This window comes from Bubalus bubalis, chromosome X, assembly GCF_019923935.1.
Source record: "Bubalus bubalis isolate 160015118507 breed Murrah chromosome X, NDDB_SH_1, whole genome shotgun sequence".
Lineage (NCBI taxonomy): Eukaryota > Metazoa > Chordata > Mammalia > Artiodactyla > Bovidae > Bubalus > Bubalus bubalis.
Genome location: NC_059181.1, coordinates 20,608,496 through 20,631,404, shown reverse-complemented (window position 1 = coordinate 20,631,404; position 22,909 = coordinate 20,608,496). Strand labels below are relative to the sequence as shown.

At 42.8% G+C, this 22,909-nt stretch overlaps 2 protein-coding genes across 5 annotated transcripts in view; both read right to left on the bottom strand.

Moving 5' to 3' along the window:
* PHEX (phosphate regulating endopeptidase homolog X-linked) overlaps positions 1 to 16,831 on the bottom strand; it is a 227,349-nt gene extending 210,518 nt beyond the window's left edge. The window contains exon 1 of one of the 4 annotated variants that reach the window (XM_044937419.1): positions 15,815 to 16,831. The gene's annotated coding sequence lies outside the window, so the exon portion shown is untranslated. The remainder of the gene's footprint in view (positions 1 to 15,814) is intronic. The other 3 variants (XM_044937416.2, XM_044937415.2, XM_044937418.2) reach the window with 3 other exon arrangements.
* A 3,636-nt stretch (positions 16,832 to 20,467) lies between these two features.
* SMS (spermine synthase) overlaps positions 20,468 to 22,909 on the bottom strand; it is a 50,425-nt gene continuing 47,983 nt past the window's right edge. The window contains exons 10-11 of the mRNA XM_025277152.2: positions 22,248 to 22,363; positions 20,468 to 20,982 (exon numbers count right to left, since the gene is read on the bottom strand). Coding sequence (XP_025132937.1) covers positions 20,943 to 20,982; positions 22,248 to 22,363 — 156 coding nt within the window. The 3' untranslated portion in view covers positions 20,468 to 20,942. The remainder of the gene's footprint in view (positions 20,983 to 22,247; positions 22,364 to 22,909) is intronic.

Sequence of the window (22,909 nt, the reverse complement as noted above, 5' to 3'; positions counted from 1 at the left end):
AGGCCTGAAGATGTCAAAAATCATAAAATATAGAAAAGAACAAGATTAATGTCTACAAAACCCATGAGATTTTTTTTTTCCAGAGCACTCTACTGCATAAAATTTCTATTAAAACGTAGTGACTATTCATCCAACTAGTACTTACCTACTACATCCTCAAATTGATCAGGCCCATCCTGACCCCTCAGTTAGACTACTAACATCTTTAAATATAGCCAACTGTTCAAGGATAGCTTACTCAGATCTGTTTCTGAAGGCAAGAGGCATATAGAGAAGCAAGGCACGAGAATCTTCTAGAGGGCTAGGCTCTATCCCTAGGGTATCTGATCCAGTAGGTTGGAAATCTGCATTTCTAACAAGCTCATGCGTGCATTCATGCTAAGTTGCCTCAGTCGTGTCTGACTCTTTGTGACCCTATGGACTATTGCCCACCAGGCTCCGCTGTCCACATGATTCACAAGTCAAGAATACTGGAGTGGGTTGCTGTACCCTCCTCCAGGGAAAAAGCTCCTAGGTGATGCTACTACTGCTGGTCTGAGGACCACATTTTGAGAACCAGTGGCTTAGAGAAACCACTGAATCTCTTTACAGTGTAGTAAGGTAAACTCAAGAACTAGCAAAACTAAACATTAAACTTATGTACTGAAACCAAGGATGACATTCAGAATATCTAACAACCAGTATGGCATGGCATTCACCAGGGGCTGGGGCCAGTCTCACTGGCCCCTGCTGTGGCAAGCTGTTGCCATTTCGTTAAATGAACAGTTGTGAAGTAGAGCACAGGGTACCGGATGGTGATCCTTTTTCAACAAAAGACCACAAGAGGAAGTACAGGGCACACCACACTGGAAGGTGAAGGCAGAGTGCAGACAAAGAGGTGCGACCTGGGGCACAGGCCTCTCTTAGCGTCCTGGGGTGGAGTGCTTTGGGGTTCCCGAGTAAGGCCAGACGGATCAATTCAAAGCAAAAAGAGGACTGTGGTCAGCTCCACAGGGGTCTTATCTAAGAGTCAACCAAGGGGGCTGAATCTGGGAGCAGGGGAAACAATCACAAGGGCTGCTGTGGGCTGTTCTCTAGGACAGCAGTCCCCAACCTTTCAGGCATCAGGGATGGATTTCGTGGGACACAGTTTTTCCATGGACCAGGGGTGAGGGGATGGTTTTGGGAGGATTTGGCACCCCACTCCAGTACTTTGCCTAGAAAATCCCATGGATGGAGGAGCCTGGTAGGCTGCAGTCCATGGGGTCACCGAGGGTCGGACACGACTGAGCAACTTCACTTTCACTTTTCACTTTCATGCATTGGAGAAGGAAATGGCAGCCCACTCCAGTGTTCTTACCTGGAGAATCCCAGGGACAGGGGAGCCTGGTGGCTGCCATCTCTGGGGTCGCACAGAGTCGGACACGACTGAAGCGACTTAGCAGCAGCTGAGCAAGTGCATTACATTGACTGTGCACTTTAATCTAACGCTGCTGCTGATCTGATAGGAGGTACCGGACCATGGCCTGGAGGTGGGGGACCCCTGATCTAGGACATGCACTTGTAAGAGAGGCGAGTTTCAGTTCAAGGTCCCCATAGGCTGCTTGGCCAAACAAAATGGATGCCGAGGCAGCAACACCAGGGAATAAGCAGCTTAGCAGGCACGACGTCTAGTTGCTGGATCTCGAGGGTCCCAGGAGCAGGGTGGGGTGGACGAGGCTGCAGGGGGCCCAGAGCTGCAGCCAGCCACAGCAAAGTAAGGAGGGGCTTCAATATTTAACAACAGCTGCAGCCACAAGGGTATGAACCAACTGAATTGCAGTCCTGAGTCAAATTTCAAGTGGACTTTTGATGATACTTAAAACTCTTCAGTGGCTGCCAGTGGCTTTTAGGAAAATGTCAAAATGCTTCATGTGGAGGTCCTACGTGATTGAACCCATGCCCTCTTCACTGGACCGACAGCTCCTCATCTTACACCCTACACACCAATCATTCTAAACCTCTTCAAGTTTCCAAACATGCTAAACTTCACCTAGCCTCTGTGTCTTAGAAAAGATTTCTCCTTTTGCCTAGAAAATCATTTCCTCAGGAAAACTCAGATTCATCTTCTAAGACTCAGCTCAAACTTTGCCTCCTCAGGAAGTCCTCCTAGACCCCTCTTCCTCTCAAGGTCACAGGCAACCTGTCATATCATTCAGATTCTATTACGATCATCTCTAGAGGAATTCACCACATTAGACGACATGTAAGGTGAATGTAGGCTTCCCAGGAGGCTCAGTGGTAAAGAATCCACCTGCCAAGTGGGAGATGAGGGTTTGATCCCTTGGTCGGGAAGATCCCCTGGAGGAGGAAATGGCAACCCACTCCAGTATTCTTGCCTGGAGAATTCCATAGGCAGAGGAGCCTGGTGGGCTACAGTCCATAGGGTCCCAAAGAGTCAGACATAACTGAGCAACTAAACAACAATAAGGTGAATACAGGCATTTATTATTTATTATTTATAATACAGGTATTTACAGGTGAATACATCAATTTTAAGAGGGGCTTTTTGCAAGCTTTAATGTCTCTAGAAGTAGGGTGTACCTTACAACTGGTGGTGTGGTGTAAGTTGACAGTTTGTCTTTCTTAATGGTACACAGTATTGTGGTACATCTTCAATCAACTGTATTTTAGATTCAATGAAATAAGCTTTTCTCCTTCCCGTATCCACATCCTGTGCAATACTGTGCATGGAGGATATGCTTTGACTCTCGGCCCCACTCAGACCTTCTGGCATGTTTAATGTGAGGCCCACCAGCTCACTTGCCAAGCTCCCTTGCCAGTAGGGATATCCGTGGGCCATTGGAGAGCAGCAGGTTGGTAGAAGCCTCCTGTGGTTTTTGCTTGCTGCCCCTGGTTCTGCCCTTGGCTCCAGCAGGAGCAGGGCCAGAGGTGACAGCAGCAGCAGTGTGTGGGACTGTGCCTCCTGGAGTCCCACTTAGCAGCAGCCACCACGGGGTGAGTGTGCTCAGGGTCGGCTCCTTTCCCCCTTAGGTGGCAGTAGCAGCAGCAGCTTTCTGCAGTTACTGAACTCTGGGTAGCATCACCCCCTCTTCACTCCTTCTGCCAGTTGGTTCCAGTTGGAACCAATTCCCAGCATTAAATACACTCTGTTTGAAATACCCAGAGTGAAGGAAAGAGCCTCATCTCTCAGGGTCTCAATTTTGCCATCTGACAAATGGAGATAATAATAGTCTATCTCGTATAGGGTGTTTTGTTTCTTTTTAAGATGAGGAGCTTAAAACAGTGCCTGAAGAAATGTTAGGCATTATTATTGCTGTGCTTCTCAGTATTCTGTATGTTTTGTCACCCACAGATATACCTGTAGATGTTTCCTATTGTTCCTTTTTTCAATTCTTATTCAGGACTATCTATGCCTATTCAGACAGGTTTGTTCGAGGAGGGGAGGAGGAAGGAAAGATGAAAGAATGGAATGGAAAATACAAGAAGGAAAAGGAAAGGGAATGGAACCAAAGTGGGGAGGGGAGGGGAGAGGTGGGGAGGGGAGGGACAGAAAGTGAGGGGACCAATGCAGGGAAGACAGCGAGAGCTCAGGCAGCAGCTACTTCCCAAGAAGCGTAGAGTGATTTGCTTACCAGCAGACCATCAGCCTGGCTCCCTTCCTCATCCGTGATCTCAGAGTCACACCAACTCCCGCTCTTCCCCAACACAAGATACACAAATCAGTCTGCCAAAGGCAGCGCTAATGATTTTCTCTCTGCCTGGAAGCTATGTCAAAATGGAGCTTTTCCTTCACATACCAATACATATAGAAAATGCACAAAGCAATAAGACAGATCACCCAAGAGAAAAAGTGGACCAAAGACTTGAACAGACACTTCAAAAGGAGGTTACCCAAGGAACTGATAAATACGTGAAAAGGGGCTCAACTTCATTAGTCCTGAAGGAAATGCAAATTGAAACCACAACAATGTCCCTCTTCTCTGGTCTCTTCTCTCCATCACAGACCCTGGTGGTCAGAGCATCCAGGTGAGAACACACACCTGTCTGCTTCCTCTTTGAGCTGCTTGAGGGCTGAGATCATGATCTGGACATCTTTTCACCCCAGGACCAGAAGGAGGAAGCAATAAAAATTGCAGGTTGAACACAACTGAAATCCCAATGAGATGACAGAAGTCAGCATGAAAAGACGAGATTCAGAATGTGATTTTGCAGCTGGATGAAGAAAACGGACTAGAGAGGAGAAACAGCAGAGCCGTTCTCTGAAGTTACTAGAAACAATCAAGGACAAGAGGCAAACCACTTCTTTCAAGACAGTGGCCAACATGTCTGTTCATGTCTCCTCTGCTATAACTCACCATTGGATTCCTTAAGGTTAAGTGCTCTCTGGGTGCACTGAGCCCGGTTTTTTATCAGAAGAAGACATATCCCTGTTCTCTAGAACTTTCTGTCAATAGAATTTTCAGTGGGAAAAAAAAAAAATGTTGGGTGCACACGTCTTCTACAAATGGAGAAAAGGAACTAAGACGAGATTTTGACATTTCAACTGATTTTTAGCTTTGTAATGCATTTGAAAGTCTTTTACTCCAAAAAGAGCTCGCTTGACAGAATATTTGCCATTATCCCCAAACATAATGAGTACTCACTGTCCGTATTTTTAAAAAATTATAATACATTTCCTCAAGCTCATTTCTACATTAAATTGTGAGACAAGAGCACAAATGCAGATCTATGCACATGTCACTTAAAGCCAGAAACCAGGCTGCAAACTGTTAAATCAAGTATTTATATTCTAGACTCCTAGTTCAGTTCAGTCACTCAGTCGTGTTCAACTCTTTGCGACCCCATGGACTATAGCACACCAGGCCTCCCTGTCCATCACCAACTCCTGGAGCTTGCTCAAACTCACGTCCTTTGAGTTGGTGATGCCATCCAACCATCTCATCCTCTGTCTGGACTCCTAACTTGTAAATATAACTCTTAGCCACCTGGAAACCCACGTTCCAATCAAGATCCACAAGTTCTGTGACATTCCATGTAAAACCATGTTGGCACCCCCTTTTCTCTGCTCCCTTCCCCTAGCCCAGCAGCCCCCTGGGTGTAGGCAGTCTTCCATCATCCATCAGGCTCTGGGATGATAAACCGAGGAGACCCCTATGGGCCCTGGAAGTGGATGCTGAGCAGTTTGGACAGGAACTTTCAAGTCTCAGGGATACAAACTGTGTTCTAGAAGAGGACAGAGGTGCAGCCCCCGGCACTTTGGGCCTGTCTCTGGTGGCGAGAGGCACAACTGGAGGAGAGCCAGAGGGAAACCCTCTTGAAAGCACAACCCAGGGCAGGTCCCCTCTTTACCAGTTCCCAGGGAAAAAACGTAGCCCTTATCACACAGCCTACAATTTAAATCCTTTCACATCCAACCTATCCCAATAGATTTAAACTATAAGAATTTTTTTTTTAAAGAAGAGAAATATAGAGCTCAGGTGTTGGGAATGATCTACCTACTGCAACTGAGGGCCTTGACAGCTAAAGCCAAAAGGAAAAGACCTCAGTTAGATGTTCGTAAATAATGTATGCAAGTTCATTTGTTTAAGTAGACAGTGTTTTTCAATGTGTCAAATTCTAGGAACATTTTATTGTGTCAGTATTGTATAAAATTCATCAGGTGATATATGAATTTCAAAAATGTAATACATTATACCAAGAGGAAAGATCATTTGTCTTCCTAAGGAGGTGATAAATACGACATTACACAGTAGACTGCCTTGCTGATATTATTAGCCATGAATTCCACTTGGAATTTACTGCTCATCTCAAAGGCTTAGCATTATTTAACTGTAATAACTCTCAATCGTAACCAGTCAGACGATCGATTCAGTTTAATCACTGATGTTCCTGTAATGGTGAAACGCTGGATTATTTTTGTTTGAAGCTAGCACACCAAGTCCCGTGGTATGGTATAATTAAGAACAACTGTTTACTTTTTCTTAAATTCAACACCCCTCACCCCCACCTCAAAAGCTAGACATTAAAGTACTAAATATAATGATCTTGGTAAACCAAATTGCTAGGTTCCTGGCAGCCCTTCCCTGCTGTTTCCCTTAAACATTTCTATCTGAAATGATGATGAATAAAAAAAGAAAAAGAAAGAAACCTGGAAAATATACAGCTATCCCTTCACTGTATCGTCCACCTAACCATCAGAGTTTCCGTTCCGGTGCTAAAAAACACTCCCTCCCTCCTTCCTCCGTCCCTTTCAGACCATTTTAGATTGTTACTTGCATTGTTTCAAATGTCCACGGGGCACTCGCAAGATCCAGAGACACCAGCCCATTATTTTATGTCTGTGAGTTAGTCTTCCCAAGCAGACTGGGAGACAGTTTTGAGGGTCTTCAATCATCTTGGTTTGCTAGGTACTCCACGAGGGCCTGATCCATGGAAGTACCCTAATGTTACTGAATAAACAAACGATCACCTTGTTGCCCTCCTGAACTACACGGTATTGAGAGTTATTCTGGCATAAAGAGTATCAGAATCAGTTCCCCACTGAAGTGAGTTAACCCAGTGCATCACCACTATAAAGTTTAGAATTTAACATTAGAAAGTCTCACTATAAGATCCTGGATGAGTTCATTGAAATCTCACCAGGTAGGGAATGATATACAGATAACTCTCAGAACTTAGTGGCAAAGACAAAGACTGATGCAACATGCCCTTGTGAAATCTTTTTCAAGTGTACTTTGTTTCAATTATATTTTATAATCATCAGGAGACTAGCTTCGGCTATGCTTTAAGAACACTGCACTTAATCCAAGCTTATTTTTCAGAGGCAAAATTGAAAATACATTAGATCCTGGAAATGCTTAGAAGGGAATCATTCTGAGCAGCACTGCAGTAACTGGTCAACACAATCTGGCAGCTGATGCCGTCCATCTCCTCTACTTTCAGCTACCTTCTTTTTTTCTTCTTTTGGCTTGTGAGATCTTAGTTCTCCAACCAGGGATGGAGCCTGTGCCCCCTGCAGTGGAAGTGCAGAGTTCTAAACAATGGAGCACCAGGAAATTCCCACAGCTATTCTCTTTTAAACGTGTTTTAAAACTGTCAGCAGCCTCTGATCTCCTTTGGGAATAGACAGGTTATCAAGTATGAATAAAGGCCTTAACACATTTACAAGCATTTGAATTCTTCCCAAGATGCAGCTTCTTTTTGGTAGATTTCATTATTAAGTTTGTTCTCTCCACAAACGTAATAATCTCAGGTATAACTACCACATTTGATAAAATACTTTATTCAGAGCATCTTTGGTAATTTGCTATAATCCAGTTATTTAGCTTATAACCGGCCCCACATAACTTACCTGTTCATTTATATGTTTAATATTTAAAAATAAATTGTATAGTGGACCATCATAAAAAAATTCATCTAGACTCTGCTCAACATATTTTTCCTTTTGGAAATATTCTAGAATGAAATACAATCCACTGGCATTCTGTGGCCATCTGTATATCTTTTTAAAGTACATTTCTGGCATAGCCCCACCAACTATCACTTTCTCAAAGTCCAAAAAAGCTGTTGGACCAAGAGACAGGCTTATGAATAAACGAATAACTTAATGCATTTCAAATCACTGGGGAATGAATAGACAATTTAATCAAGGGTACTGGGACAAGCGGTGACCACAATGGAAAAAAATAACTTCACAATTCATAGCATACCAAAAACACAAAACCAAAACAAAAAACCCTCCTCACATCCTACAAAAAAAAAGGGGGGGGGTGGGGAATGCCAGATGAATGAAAGACCTAATTATGAAAAGCAAAAATTAAAACACTGGAAAAAATGTATATATATGAGAAAATCAAACTAGGGAAATGTTTCTTTTAAAAAATACAATAAACAGAAACCATAAAGGAAAGAGACTGACAAATTTTATTGCACTCAAATAAAAAATGTGCATCAGAAAATACCATTAATAAACAAAAAGACCAAGCATAGCCAAAGCTAGTCTCCTGATGATTATAACATGTAATTAAAAACAAAGGGCACCTTAAAAGATTTGACAAGGGCAGATTGAGAGTAGATGCTTATAATAATATAAACAATACAGGATTATTATCTCAAAGATGTAAGCATAATACATCAATAAGAAAATAAAAACCCAATAGCCAATGGACAGAAGAGAGACATTTTTCTAAAGAGGGAACATTGGCTCGACAATTAACTTATAAAAATGTGCCCAACTTCATTCCTAATCAGGTGAATGAAAATATAAATCACAGTAAATTACCAGTTCACACCTCCAGACTGGCAAAAACTTAAAAGTCTAATACAGCCAAGTCCTGGCAATGAAGCAACTCCCATGCCCTGGTTGTGTGTAAACGGGGACCCCAGCTTGGAAAGCAATTTGGCAGCATCTAATAAAGCTGAAGCCTGGAGAAGCAAACATGGGAATGTTCCATCATCTGATTTCTTTTAAAAGCGGCGGAAGCTTAATATAGGGGGCAGTTTGGTTGTATTAGCGTAAATTCTGATTTTGCAGAATTCATTTCTGAAACCTGATACTTGCTAGTAAATAATAAAAGCTAACATTTGAGCACTTAGTCTGTACCAGGCACCACTCTGAGCATGGATTCTTTTATTTGATCCTCCTGATGATCCAGAAAAAGGTTGCTGTAGACTGAAAGTTTACGTGCCCCTGCCCCCCACCGAGTCCATGTTGAAATCCTAATCCCCAGTGAGATGGTATGAGGAGGTGAGGCCCTTGGGAGGTGACTAGGTCACAAGGGTAAAGCCCCCATGAATAGGATTAGTGCCCTTATAAAACAGACTCTGGAGAGCTCCCTTAACCCATCTGCCACATGAAGGCACAGAATGAAGACAGTCATCAATAAAGAAGAGGGTCTTCACCAGATGCCAAACCTGCTGGCACAACATCTAGGCTTCACAGATTCCAGCAGCGTGAGAAATACCAACAGGGTCTACTGCAGCACATGGAACTCAGTGTTATGTGGCAGCCTGGATGGGAGGGGGATTTCAGGGAGAATGGATACATATATCCATTCATCCATGTATATGTATGGCTGAGTCCCTTTGCTGTCCATCTGAAACTACCACAACATTGTTAATCAGCTATACTCCAATACAAAATAGTTGTTTTTTAAAAAAAAAAAGGATTAAAGAAAAAAAAATAAAAGGAAAAAAGAAGTATGAGAAATAAATTTCTGTTGTTTATATGTCACCCAGTTCATGGTATTATTGAAAAGTGAAAGAAGTCGCTCAGTCGTGTCCGAGTCTTTGCGACCCCATGGACTGTAGCCTATCAGGCTCCTCCGTCCATGGGATTTTCCAGGCAAGAGTGCTGGAGTGGATTGCCATTTCCTTCTCCAGGGGATCTTCCCGACCCAGGAATCGAACCCAGGTCTCCTGCATTGCAGGCAGATGCTTTACCGTCTGAGCCACCAGGGAAGCCCCTGGTATTATTATACAAGCACAAATGGAAAAAGACAAAACAGTCGTTATTATCACTATTTCACAGATGCACAGAGGGCCAAGGTCTCAGAGCCAGGACATGACAGAGCTAAGATATGAATCCAGTGGTCTGGGTCCACTTTTACATCCTGCATCCCATGAGTAAATAGTATTTGCAGGAGTTGGCATGGCTTGTCCTGAATGTGATGAGTAAACTGTAACATCACTAAGTATGTGTAAAGCACTACCAACTTTATGTCTGGAAAATTAGTATGGTTTCCCAAGTCAACCTTGTAATACACTAAAATCAAGGAGAGAAGGAAGAATGCTTCTAACGTTTGACTTCCATGTTCAAGGAGAAAATAGAGTTCAGTCTTGTGTTTTTAGGCTCCCTAATTACCAGAAGAGTATGTTCTCCAAGGCAAGTACTCTTGCCTGGAAAATCCCATGGACAGAGGAGCCTGGTAGGCTGCAGTCCATGGGGTCACTGAGGGTCGGACTTCACTTTCACATTTCACTTTCATGCATTGGAGAAGGAAATGGCAACCCACTCCAGTGTTCTTGCCTGGAGAATCCCAGGGACGGGGGAGCCTGGTGGGCTGCCGTCTGTGGGGTCACACAGAGTCTGACATGACTGAAGCAACTTAGCAGCAGCATGTTCTCCAAATGGCACTTTGCCTAAGTTTCCAAAACAATGTTCATTCCAGGAAGCCACAGACTCTGACATCTCATCCCAATGTAGGGTGTCTGGGAAATTCACAGTATTATTTTGCTTACGAGGTACCTATTAGTGCATTTGATTATTTGCTTCAAAGACTTTAGTTATTAGACTTTGCTAATAGGACATCATCTCTGGTCTGAATAAGAAAAAAAATATGAAAACTTCCATTATTGAGAGAGACCACTGACAGAATTTAAATAAATCCATACATTACATTAGATTGTAACAAAGTTAAGTTTCTTGGTTTTTATCATTGTATCCTGGTTATGAAAGTGAATGTCCTTGTTCTTAGACAATAGTTAGTGAGGTATTTAGGAGTTAAGGGACATCATGCCTGCAATTTACTCTTAAATAGTTCAGAACAGAAGTTATAATAATAATAAAATCCTAAAAAGAGAGATGCCATATGATCCAACAATCCCACTCAATATACTCAGACAAAACTATAATTCAAAAGGATACATGCACACCTATTCTCATGGCAGCAGTATGTACAATAGCCAAGACATGGAAATAATCTAAATTTTCATTGACAGATGAATGGATAGAGGAAATATTATATATATGTGTGTGTGTGTGTGTATATACATACATATATATATATATATATATATATACACACACACAAAATGGAATATTACTCAGCCACAAAGACACAATGGAGTATTACTCAGCCACAAAAAATGAAATAATGCCATTTGCAGCAACATGGGTGGATTTAGAGATTATCATACTAAGTGAAACAAGTCAGAAAGAGAAAGACAAATACCATATTATATCATTTATAATGTGGAATCTAAAACACGATACATATCAGCAATTTATCTACTAAAGAAAGGAAACCACAGACTTGTGGTTGCAAAGTGGGATGGGTAGGGGAGGGAAGGAATAGGGGTTTGGGATTAGCAGAGGCAAACTATTACATATAGGATGGATAAAAAACAAGGTCATACTGTATGACACAGGGAATTATATTCAATATTCTATGACAAACCATAATGGAAAAGAATATGAAAAGAATATATAAATATATGTATAAATGAGTCATTTTGCTGTACAGAATTAACACAACATTGTAAATCAACTATACTTGAATTTTTTTAAAAAGCAAGATGTTGGAAATAACAAATGTTGGTGAGGATGTGGAGAAAAGGGAAATGTTTTACGCTGTTGGTAGGAATGAAAATTTGTGCAACCACTATGGAAAAGAGTATGGAGGTTCCTCAAAAAACTAAATATAAAACTACCATATGACCCAGCAATTCCACTCCGGGGTATATATCCAAAAAGAACAAAAACTCTAATTTCAAAAATACACACACTCCAATGTTCATAGTGGCATTATTTACTATTGCCAAGATATGGCAGCAATCTAAGTGTGGTGTATGTGTGTGTGTGTGTGTGTTGTACAACATGAGGAATAGAGCTACTATAATAACTATAAATGGAGTATAGCCTTTACAAGTCGTGAACCACCACACTGCACACCTGTGACATACAGGACTGTAGAGCAAGTATACTTCAATTCATAAATGAAAGAAATCAAGGTGTTGGCTTTGAGAGGGAATCAGGTAGGTCTTTGCTTTTCTCCTTAGGCCCATAGAATGGTGTTCTCCCTGTGTCTTCACATCATATGTGTTTCTGGGTCCAAATTTCCCCTTCTTATAAGGATACTAGTCACAGGATAAGGGCCCATCCTAGTGATCTCATCTTAACTTGGTCCTCTGCAAAGACCCTATTTCCATATACAGTCACGTTCACAGGTACTGAAGGTTAGGTCTTCCATGGCTTTTGGGGAGACACAACTCAAGCCATAACACCCTTCCAGGTATCTTTCTGGTGGGGGAGAATTAAGACTGGAAGGAAGGGCCTCATGGCCCTAACATCTGCATTATTTAAGGGTCAACTGTATTGTTTCACTGTCTTTTTGTAAATGTTTGGTGCTGTATAAAGCCCGTGAGTTATAAATCATCTCTATCCCTGCTCATCCCTTACCTGGAACACATGTGCTTCCTTCACAGCCTTCAGTTTACACTCACTCCTTCATCCACCTACTTCCAGCAGCCCTCATAGTGCCCCGTAGCTTTGGGCTGGTGTTTTCTGCTTCTTTTTCTCTGCTGCCTAAGGGGCTGCCCCATGTTCTTTCTTCTATACACTGCTCTGAATATATATCCCAAACACTGTCTTCTAGGACTCCCCCCACGGAAGGCTGTTCAAGTACAATGTCAAGACTGAATCGTGTAACCTTTCATCCTTCCCCGTATTCTCCATTCTATTTTCAACAAACTTTCAAAAGACCCAAGTGCGAATTAAAATTTGTTCTGGTTTTACTCTCCACAGAAATAGTAAGCCCATGAAATCAGAGCACAATCTAGGCTTCAGTAAGTAGCATGTTTAGTTGAATAGAAAGTATAATCCCTTATCTTTGTGTTTAGAACCTTCTAGCTGTCAGGACAGCTAGAACAGGGTCTCCACATTTGAACAGGGTCTCCACATCTCTTCAAAACTGCGAGGAGCCCAGGTGGGCTGGGGGAAACTGCAGGGAGAACTTGAAAATATCTGCACTGGTCATTGCTTCAAACTCTCCACTAATTGGCCTCCATCCACTGCCAGTTTTGTAACTTTTCAAATGCTGGGGGTATAAATGCCCTTTGTGGAATACTGTGAAGTTAAACTTGAGCCCTAGATTAATGCTTTATCCAACAGCCTTTTTAACACTGTCCATGAGAATATTCCTAACCCTTGGAAATCAAACAGGAATTCATCTTAGCAATTACCATGGCAATATCCATTGCTTTGGAGGCCACGTGTAACAATGTTAATATAACATATTTCAATTCAGCAGTGGTTTATGCACTCTGTGAGTTTTTCTGCAAGGACACGCACCTTGCTGATTTACCACCTACCAGCTCTCGATGTCAGTACCACTCAGTGTGGTCCACAGATTGGCAGCATCAGCTGATTAGACTGTGAGAAATGCAGGCTCCCGGGCCCTGCCCCAGACTTCCAGAACTAAACTGTATTTTAAGGAGATCCCTGGGTACTTATTCACACTCAAGTTTGCTAAGCAGTGCCCTCGTTTTTCTATTCCTGTTTATAAATGGCAGGGTGGGCTTGCCCAGGGACTCAGCAGAAAAGAACCTCCTGCAATGCAGGAGCCACAGGAGACACAGGTTTGATCCCTGGGTCGGGAAGATCCCCTGGAGGAGGGCATGGCAACCGACTCGTCTTCTTGCCTGGAGAAGTCCATGGACAGAGGAACCTGGTGGGCTATAGTCCATAGGGTCACAAAGAGGGACACAACTGAAACAACTTAGCACGCACACACACAAACAGTAGACAACTACAGTTCCAGCTGAACTTTTTAAAGCCCTCGACCAGTTTTCTTATGAAACTAACTGAATAGAGCTTTTATTTTTGGCCTCACCATGTGGCATGAGGGATCTAGATCCCCATCCAGTGACTGAACACGTGCGTGCCCCCTGCAGTGGCAGCACAGAGTCTTAAGGGAAGTCCCTGAATAGTTTTTGATGTGACTCTATTTTCAAATTTTTAAAAAATGAGACTTTTTCCCTTAAGTAAAAAGAAGGCTTCAGACCCACTCTCGATCTCCATTCCTGTTTCTGCCACATACATGGATTTAAAAAAAAAAAATCCTTCATGCCCTCCAGACCCTTCATGTCTTAGCAGAAGCTCAGGAACAAACATCTAACGACAAAGAAACAGTGGGGTCTTTGAAGCAAGATCTCTGCCAGGGACCTTTTGTCTGTAGGCCAGCGGGAGCCATAAGAACCCGAGCGCAGACGGGGAGCCCGCTGCAGTGGACCTCCCAGCCAGAGCTCCACTCCCCCTCCAGCATTCGTCATCTCCTGCGGGAGCCCTGGCAAGTACGGTTACATCTTTGTGTAGCAGTCAAACAGCCTGAAAGACCTAACATAGCCACTAGCACTTCTGCTGCCTCACGAACATCACATTTTACTGTCTTCTGGGCTAGATCTTAACAGCCTGCTTTACTTGGGTGCTATGCAGGGCCCTTGAGACTCAGTCTTCTTAGGTTTCTGATACTGTGTCCAGAAATCTTGCTGTCATGTCCTTCAGGCAGACAGGAGACCAACTGTATCGAAAATTTCCTTTTTTTTTTTTTTTTAAGATTTAACATAATGTTTTACTTGGAAATCATTTCAAATGTACAGGAAAGTTGCAAAAAGAACTTGTCAATTTAATACTGGTATAACAATACTTGATCAAAAGTACCATTCCTATACCAATTTGTCAATTGATACAATAATGTTCTCTACATGATTTTTCCTCCAATACAGGATCCAGTGTTGGGTCAAATACTGCATTTAGTTGCCTTGTCTCTTTAGCCTCCTTTAATCTGGAAACCTTTTCATGGCCTTTCTCTCTTTTGACATTGATACTTTTAAAGGATACAGGCCTTCTGACAAGAGAACATTTCTCATTTGGGAGCTAATATTTCATCATGATTAGATTCAGAAGCATTAGAAGCATTCTTACCTAATGCTGCATAGGTACTGATTAGCCTTCTCACCTGCCCCTTGTTGATTCTGATCACCTCATCAAAGGGTCCAGTGTCTCCACTGAAGTTTTCTCTGGCAACATGTAGTAAGCTGAAAAATGACTGCCTGTGGACGTCAACATCCTAATCCAAGAAACCTAGATGTTACCTTATATCACAAAAGGGACTTCACAGCTGTGGTTGAGCTTGAATTGGGGAAGAGAATCATGAATCATCCAATGGAATTGCAATAGGGCTTTATTACGGGGATGCAGCCGGGCAGGAGTCAGAGAAGGTAACATGGCAATGGAAGCAGAGAGATTTGAGGACACTATGCCTCTGACTTTGACACTGAAGGGTGCAGAAGCCAAAGAATGTAGGCGCCCTCTAAAAATTACCAAAGACAGTAAACATTCTCCCCTGGAGCCTCCCAAGGAAACCAAGTCCTGCCAGTGCCCAGATCTGAGCCCAGTAAGACTCCTTGCACACTTGTGACCTGATACATTTGTTAATTTAAGGAACTAAATTCAGGGTAATTTGTTCACGTGGTAACAGGATCCACAACTCATAAACAGTCTGGGGGAGACAGAGCCACATAAATCTGCTCCTTGTCAAAATCTGCCCCCAGATTTTACATCAGGGGATGGTTCTTGCCTAGCCCAGTCTTCACTGTGATGATTACAAAACGCTCTTTTCAATTCCAGCATTCCCTCTCCCTTAATGAGCTGACTCCCAGCTTCCTATGGTAAGTGCCTCATCTGTTAGTATATTTGTGACCTCCACTTACTTGTATATTTATTTTCCATATACCCTTCATGACTTTCAGTTTTTTCTGATGGTTTATAATTTATCATTCTGCTTAATTATTTTAGGGCAAAAACCCTTCTGGGTTTATCCAGTGGGAGCCAAAGTTCAGGCTCAAACTATGCATAAGCAGCCAGGATCAGAGTCTCGTGGTCTGGCTGACTGGGGCCCTGAAACCCAGGCCACAGCCCCCTATAGGCTGACCCGGACCAAAGTGGAGGGCTGGAGTAAGAATTCCAGCCACTGGATAGGGAGTCACCAAGGGTAGAGAGGATCAAGAAGGACAGAGTTGACAGTGGAGGACAAACGGGAAATAAGAGACTCACAGCAATGCCTGACATCCAAACGGCCGCAGGTCCTACGCAGTGTTCTGGTTTTCAGGTCTGAGTGCTCTATGCCTTTCCGAGTCCTGTTCATCTTCAGTCTGTGGGAGCGCCAAGAAGGAACCCCGAAGACACAACCCCTGGTGAAAGGACCCTTCACTCACGCTGAGACCACACCCTGCCGGAGCAGGTTGGCCATGGCTCCTGCTACGCGTGAAGGTGCGGCGTGTTCTCCCTCTATCATCACAGCTGCTCTTCTTGAACACACCCACCTGTGTAACTTCTTCACGCGGCTTCTTCTATGCTCCCCTGGGAAAATGCACTTCTAAGAGTTCCCTTCACAGTGCACTGTAACCATATGCACGAAGCATTAGACAAGCTGAGCAAGAGGTACCGGGTGATGGCCTTGGGAGCTTATACTGTAGCCATCTGTCACCTGGACTTGGGCTGAAGGCCCTGCATCCCGTCCCCACTGCGCTTCACTTCCACGCCTCCAGCTCTCACCTGACAAGAGTCAGAAACCACTGCTCAGCTGTGTTCTTTCCCAGTGGGACTCACCATCCCTTCAGACGTTAAACATTTAAATATACATGGACAACAGATAAGGGATGAAAACTTAAATAAGACTGAGCAGAAAAAGTAGAAATACGGAGTGTTAAGGGACCATGCAGCAGACGCAGGATATGTTGACAAAAGCTCCCCTTAATGCTGGGAGGAAGGACAGAGGTGTGATTTCATGTATCAAATTGAACTCAGACATCTGAAAGCAGGCAAAGGCGGACTCGTCAAGAAAACAGAGAACATGGAATATCATCCCAGGAGCATTTCCATCCCTCTGCAGTGAACTCAGGGCTGTCAGAATCCCTTACTGAGAACCTGAGTTACCAGGTAATCATCAACCAGTATGTAAGACTATTTTAGCCCTAAAACAAACATACAAAAAAAGTCGCTCAGTCGTGTCCGACTCTTTGTGACCCCACAGACTATACAGTCCATGGAATTCTCCAGGCCAGAATACTCAAGTGGGTAGCCTTTCCCTTCTCCAGGGGATCTTCCCAAACCAGGGACTGAACCAAGGTCTCCCACATTGCAGGCAGATTCTTTACTAGCTGAGCCACATGGGAAGCCCAAAACAAGAAAAAAGGACTTCCTCATAGGCAGAGCCAGGAATGATGTCTCACAAGTCCATCGTCAAAGCCCACATCTACAAACAAACAACTGCCCCTTGCCCATCTTTACAATCTTGGGCCTCCATCTCTAGGCTGAGGTGGGGCAACCCCTCCAGACCTCCCTCTGGATATTGGAGGGCTCCTGTCCAAACAGGAGACTCCGTGACTCATTTATTGTTACGTTCCCTACTCCCCAGTACGTCATCTGAAAGGAATCAATCACTCATCAAAATGACCACCACGTGACTGGCTGCTCCCCAGGGATGTGCTCTACATTAACAAAATGGCCAGGGCATCACTGGGACCCCCAGATCCAGGAGATAAGCTTACCTGTCCAGTCACATTTATCATCTTACTTCCCAGGGAGATCCCATCCAAGAGTACTCCAATAGCCTTCCAAGGGCACTGGGCTATTTCTTGCCCATGTTCAATTTCTCATTTTTGAAATAATGAGTAAAGCATAAATCAGTGGAATGATTGCCCTGGGTAGTTGAGATTGTAAATGGTTCTGACTGAGAACAACTGATCTGCCAATGTTGATCTGAGGTTGTGACAGCAGGGAGAAGGGACCCAGCTACCCTTCCCCGCCGCCTAAACACAATCCAACAGTAGAAGCCAAAACTATGGGTCAGGGGTGCTTAACCTGGCATCTATGGATGGAATTCTTTGCGGCTCTAAACTTGGTGGGAAAACCTTTCTATATTTTCACTAATCTCCTACTGAAATCGAGCATTTCCTTTAATCATGAGCACAGGTGACAATCCATATTAGCACTGACAGTACCTATGACTTTGTCAACAAGTTAGATGCGTTCTTTGCACATTTCAGTTGCCAGAGATCTTCTATTTATGCTCATTATGCTTCAAAATGACAATATGTGACCCACAACTAGATCCAGCTTTGTAACACGTCATTAAAGCAGAAATATGAAATGAGACGTCTTTGAACAACATTGTATTTCCTTGTAATCTTATCTCCTTGATGTATTAGAAAACTTGTTTCTGAGGAGGGGTTCACAGGTTCACCAGGCTGCCTGAGAAATCCACGGTACGAGGAAGGTTAAGGACCCCTAATGTGAGCCTTGCGACAGCAAATTCAGAACGCTGGAACCTAAATTCAGATTGTTACTGGCCACAAGACCCCTGGGTATATTTCAAATTTTGACTACTGGCCTACTCAGTGATATTCACAATTCACAAAGCTCACAAAGCTATTTTTAAGACTGAGCAAGAGAATGTAAAGGAAAGTTGTGTACTGACCCAAAGCACAGCACCGTAAAAGATGGTGCGGTAGAAAAGACATTCAGCAACAGGGTGATGTAGAAGGAGGTGAAGTGTTATCTCAAAGCCATGTAGCAGCTTGAATTAAATAATGCTGCCCACCTGGCCTCAAGAACAGTGCTACTCACAGTGCTATTCCAAGACTGGGGAAGGACCATGCCCTGCGGTGGAGACCAACATGCTGCTTCGTTCACTGAGGTGGTCTTGCTGGGAATGCAAAAACTTCAGCTGAAGCAAACGAAACAATATGCATAGAACATAATGACCTGCTGAAGGACCACATCAATTAATACTGCTCTAGAGTCTTGGGCATAGAGCAATGATACATCGCACGTGCACGCGCACACACACACACACCCCTTACCCTATCCCAGGAGTCATGAGAACAATGAAATTGATCAATTTATTGAGACAAATGCAAACTCTTATGGCAGCAATAGTTAAGCAAGAAGGCGTCTGTTCGACTGCAGAGAAGAGCAGCACACTTTTCTTCTGCGCAGTAGAAACAGTGTCAACCCAGCCTCCCCCAGCCCAGTAGGATCACCATTAATCAGGTTTTTAAAACAGCCAATCAGACTGTCAGAAGGCAGCATTTCTTCTTTTAATAAGCAAATTCTTAGTAACTGCTGATGTGCTGAATAGAATTTAAACTACAGCCACACTTGTCTTTAATTAAAAAGCAGCTATATATTACAGTATATTCTATTTTAGATGATAAAGGGGACTACAACAGTAAATAACACTACAGCCATTAGAGTAATATAGCAGTGCTTAGATTTTACATTTCCTTAAAATGCAGCAGAACTGACGGTTGTTGATAGTTATCAAGAGTTCAGTTTGCATACGTTTAACAGTTACAAAGATGTTCAAAAAACACTAGACATCCTTTCCCTACTAGAAAGAAGTGATTGTGCTCAGAATTAATGATTATCACCTGAAACAAAAATTTTCTTTCCATTCCCTTCTTCCTCCCATACCATACCCCTTAGTCTCTCCTGAACACATCTTCCATGGTCTGTTCCAACCCGATCCATCTCGTTCCTAACTCTCAGCTCTTGGCAGGACCTGCTACATCAGCAGATTTAGCTTCAGTCTCAAGCTAGTCTTCAAGTATAAAGTTATATCACATATTAACAACACCATATCCAGACAGCAGATACACTTGCTTTCATTTTTCAAAGGAAGAAAAACACCCCAAAACCTCCACTTCCATTTACCCACTCTGTGTTCAAACAGTACCATACTGTTTAATCTTACACAGTAGAGAGACTTTGAAAGACTGAGGAAGTTGGTGGTGGGGAGGCAAGGCGGTGAGTAGGATTCCTAGTGTCTATATATCAATGCCATTTTTAACCTCTAGGCACAAGAAAAATATTTGCTGAAAGCCAATCTAGTTCCCATATGAGTCCAACTGCTTTTGTTCATTATTTTTTCTCCCATGCCAATCCCACAAAAAAGAGTAAGTGGACATATACTCATTTTGAAAGATTATATGTTTCATACCATGAACCTATCTCAGAAGAATATTATGGGCTGACACTAATTCTATCTCAGAACAGACAGTGGGTATATTTAATGGTTTTCTTCCTACAAATTCATCGTAAATGAACTCATTTCCTCGATAAGGCATAAACTTTTTTAAAAACAACAGGATAACCCAGTGATGTCTAACAGTCTGAGTCAATATAAACTTACCTTTTTATGTGAATTGTGACCCACACATACACTACCCAGCAGTGACATGCACTTCCGTAGGTGAGCTGAAGTTGCTCCTGTGGCTGTGGGCATCTACATAAACTACCCTCTATCTGTGCGCCTAAAACCTCAGACAAGTTCACAGCAGCAATCCACAGTGATCTTTATTTTCACATCTAATATACCAATAAAGAGTTGGAAGAGAAACTCTTATTAAGAGAAATAAGCTTTTGACTTGCAACTTTACAGTAAGGCCAAATCTTTTCCCATCCTCCAGGTCAATTTTATAATAAAGAAGTGGTGAATGTAATAGGCTGTGTATCATTTACCAAGGTGGTAAATGAAGTCATTACTACTGTTCAAAAAAGGCCCTAAGGCCATCCTATTATAGAGATAAATGGCACCAACCGATAGGACTGAACCAAAAAAAGACCAAGGAGACACCTTTGTTCTGTGAGATCAGAAGTGAGCAAGAGAGGACCTGGCTGAAATAAAACGACAGACACATGAAATTTCTCATTTGTAACTTTAATTGAAGCGTTGCTAATCATTTTTAAAGTCTTTCCTCATAAGCACCAAATTTTAATATCTATATCAATTTGGGTGGGAAAGAAACTCCATGAAGAACTCCCCTCCAGAAGAAAACAATGATGTTCACTCCTCCAAACAACCAAATTCAAATTCAAAGTCTACCAAAATGAAAACAAAACAAAACAAAACAAAAAAGCCCACACAGAAAAAGAGAAACAAAAACAAAAATCACATTCTAGGGGTTCAGTGCATTTAGCAGCCTTCACTGTGCTGTCTAATCATCCTAGTTCATCAAAATATACATTTTTCCATTTGATTTTTAAATTAAAAAAATAATTAAAAACAGGAAACGTGAAGGAATTCACAATCAATTGCCTGACTTGTTTCGATTTCACGTACAGCATAGAAAGGTCAGGAAGGCTATTTGCAGCACACATGACACGGGGACACTGATTTTCAAGGTTTAGCTTTCTTCCAAACAGTGTAAAATACCCACCTGGATAAGGAGTCAAGGAATAAGAGTAGGTAATTGAAGGCATCACTTAAAGTTTGTTTACTGGCCTACAGATTGGAAGATGAATGAGCACTTCACAGCTTACAGCACTGTGGTAATGACGCGAAGGCCTCCGAGACAAGGTCACTTCACAGCCTAGATGCCCACCATCTGTGACGTTGGGGCAAGGTACGGGGGAGCTTAGCAGAGAAAAGGTTAAAGGGACACAAATATTCTCTCAGAGAACACTTGTGCTTCCAAAGACTCTAAACTGTTTTAGGGAATTAATATGAGAAGGAAGGGTGGGAAGGAGAGAGAAACATCAGAGGGAGTGGGGGGAGGAGGGTGGCGGAGGTGGGAGGAGAGGGACCGAGGAAGAGAAGGAAAAAATGGTGGAAGGATGAGGGACCAGAGAGGAGCCAGAGGGTGGAAACCTTTTCTCCAGATGTCATCAATTGCTTTCACAAGTCTTTGAGCATGTAGACAAAGATCTGACTGTCACGGAATGCTCTGGAGAGCAACCCTGATGAAGGTGCCAGGCAGGGAGAGGAAGCTTGGTCTGCAGAACACTGTCCAGTTTTTAGGAGGAAGAAATGCACTATGAAAGTCCAGTGACAATGTTCTCGTTTGCCTTTTCTCCAGGTTCTTCTCTTATTTCTCTGGACCGACTTTACGAAGTGGAACTAAATGAAGAACACCAACACTGACTTTGTGATGCCTGGCATTATTTTTAGCTCTATCTCTACTGCAAAGCAGCATCAAGCCAAGTGTAGAAATTAATATTAAAGTAGGATAATATAAACGTAAAAGGACAATGAGCTTCTTCAGCCAGCCTGCTCCAGCTAGGGTGGCTTTCTGAAGCTCTCAAGTGCACATCAATCCCCTGGCAGGCTGGTTGAGACAGGTCATGCGGCCCCAGCCTCCAGTGTTTCTGACTGGACAGCAGGCTGGGGTGGGGCTTAAGAATGTGCCCGTTTAACTAGCTCCCAGGTGATGTCACAGGTCTGGTGGTACTGTGAGGACCAGTGGTGCCATACCATCCAAACCACCTGGGAGGCTGTGTCAGGCCACACCCCAGCATCTGAGGCTGGGACCCAGGAATCTGTATGGTTTTCAAGTGCCCAGGGGATTACAACATACAGCCAAGTCTGAAAACCAGGGCCTTCTGTATACTACAGAACTAATTCTGTTTCTTGAAACTGGTAAATGGGCATGGTTTTTACATGGGGGTTCTGACTGGGCAACACGATGATGTGGTCAAAGGATATAATTCCAAGTACGAAGGGACACAGACGATCTCCTTCGAGAATTCCACAGGACAATACAGGCGCCCCAGCTGTTCTTCATAGAGCGACAGGGCTTCTGTCAAATTGACACAGTTTCCCTAAATCAAAGAGAGAAAAGCAAACAATAGGAATCTTAAGTCCTACAGAGGGTCCCAATCATTGGAAGGTCTCTAATAAATGAGAACAATTCTAGCTTTAGATAAAAGTTCATCTCTGAAAATGAGATAAGGTTTCTGTACTTTCACAAATTGCATTGCATTCTATTTATAGGTCCATTAGCTCATTATCCTTCTACTTCATTTACCAAGCCATTTAAAATTATTCGAGGATGAAGCAACAGAAAGCAGTGAGACCAATTTCTCATTAGTGACAGTCATTGTATCAACACCATGCAATTAGCAAAGATTCATACACATAACCCATTCAAAATAAGTTTTCCCTCAAGTCACTACAGTATTGAGGATGAAGTATCAGAAACATAATGTTCTTGATTTTCAGAATGACTTAAACTACAACCCTCTTAAGAGTCTAAGATGTTGACACAAACTCTTTCTTTCACACCCTTGTGCTTTCTCCAACAAAAGTCAATTCCAGATATACACACTAAAGGTATTCCCTAGTTTACAAACATTTCGTCTTGACTT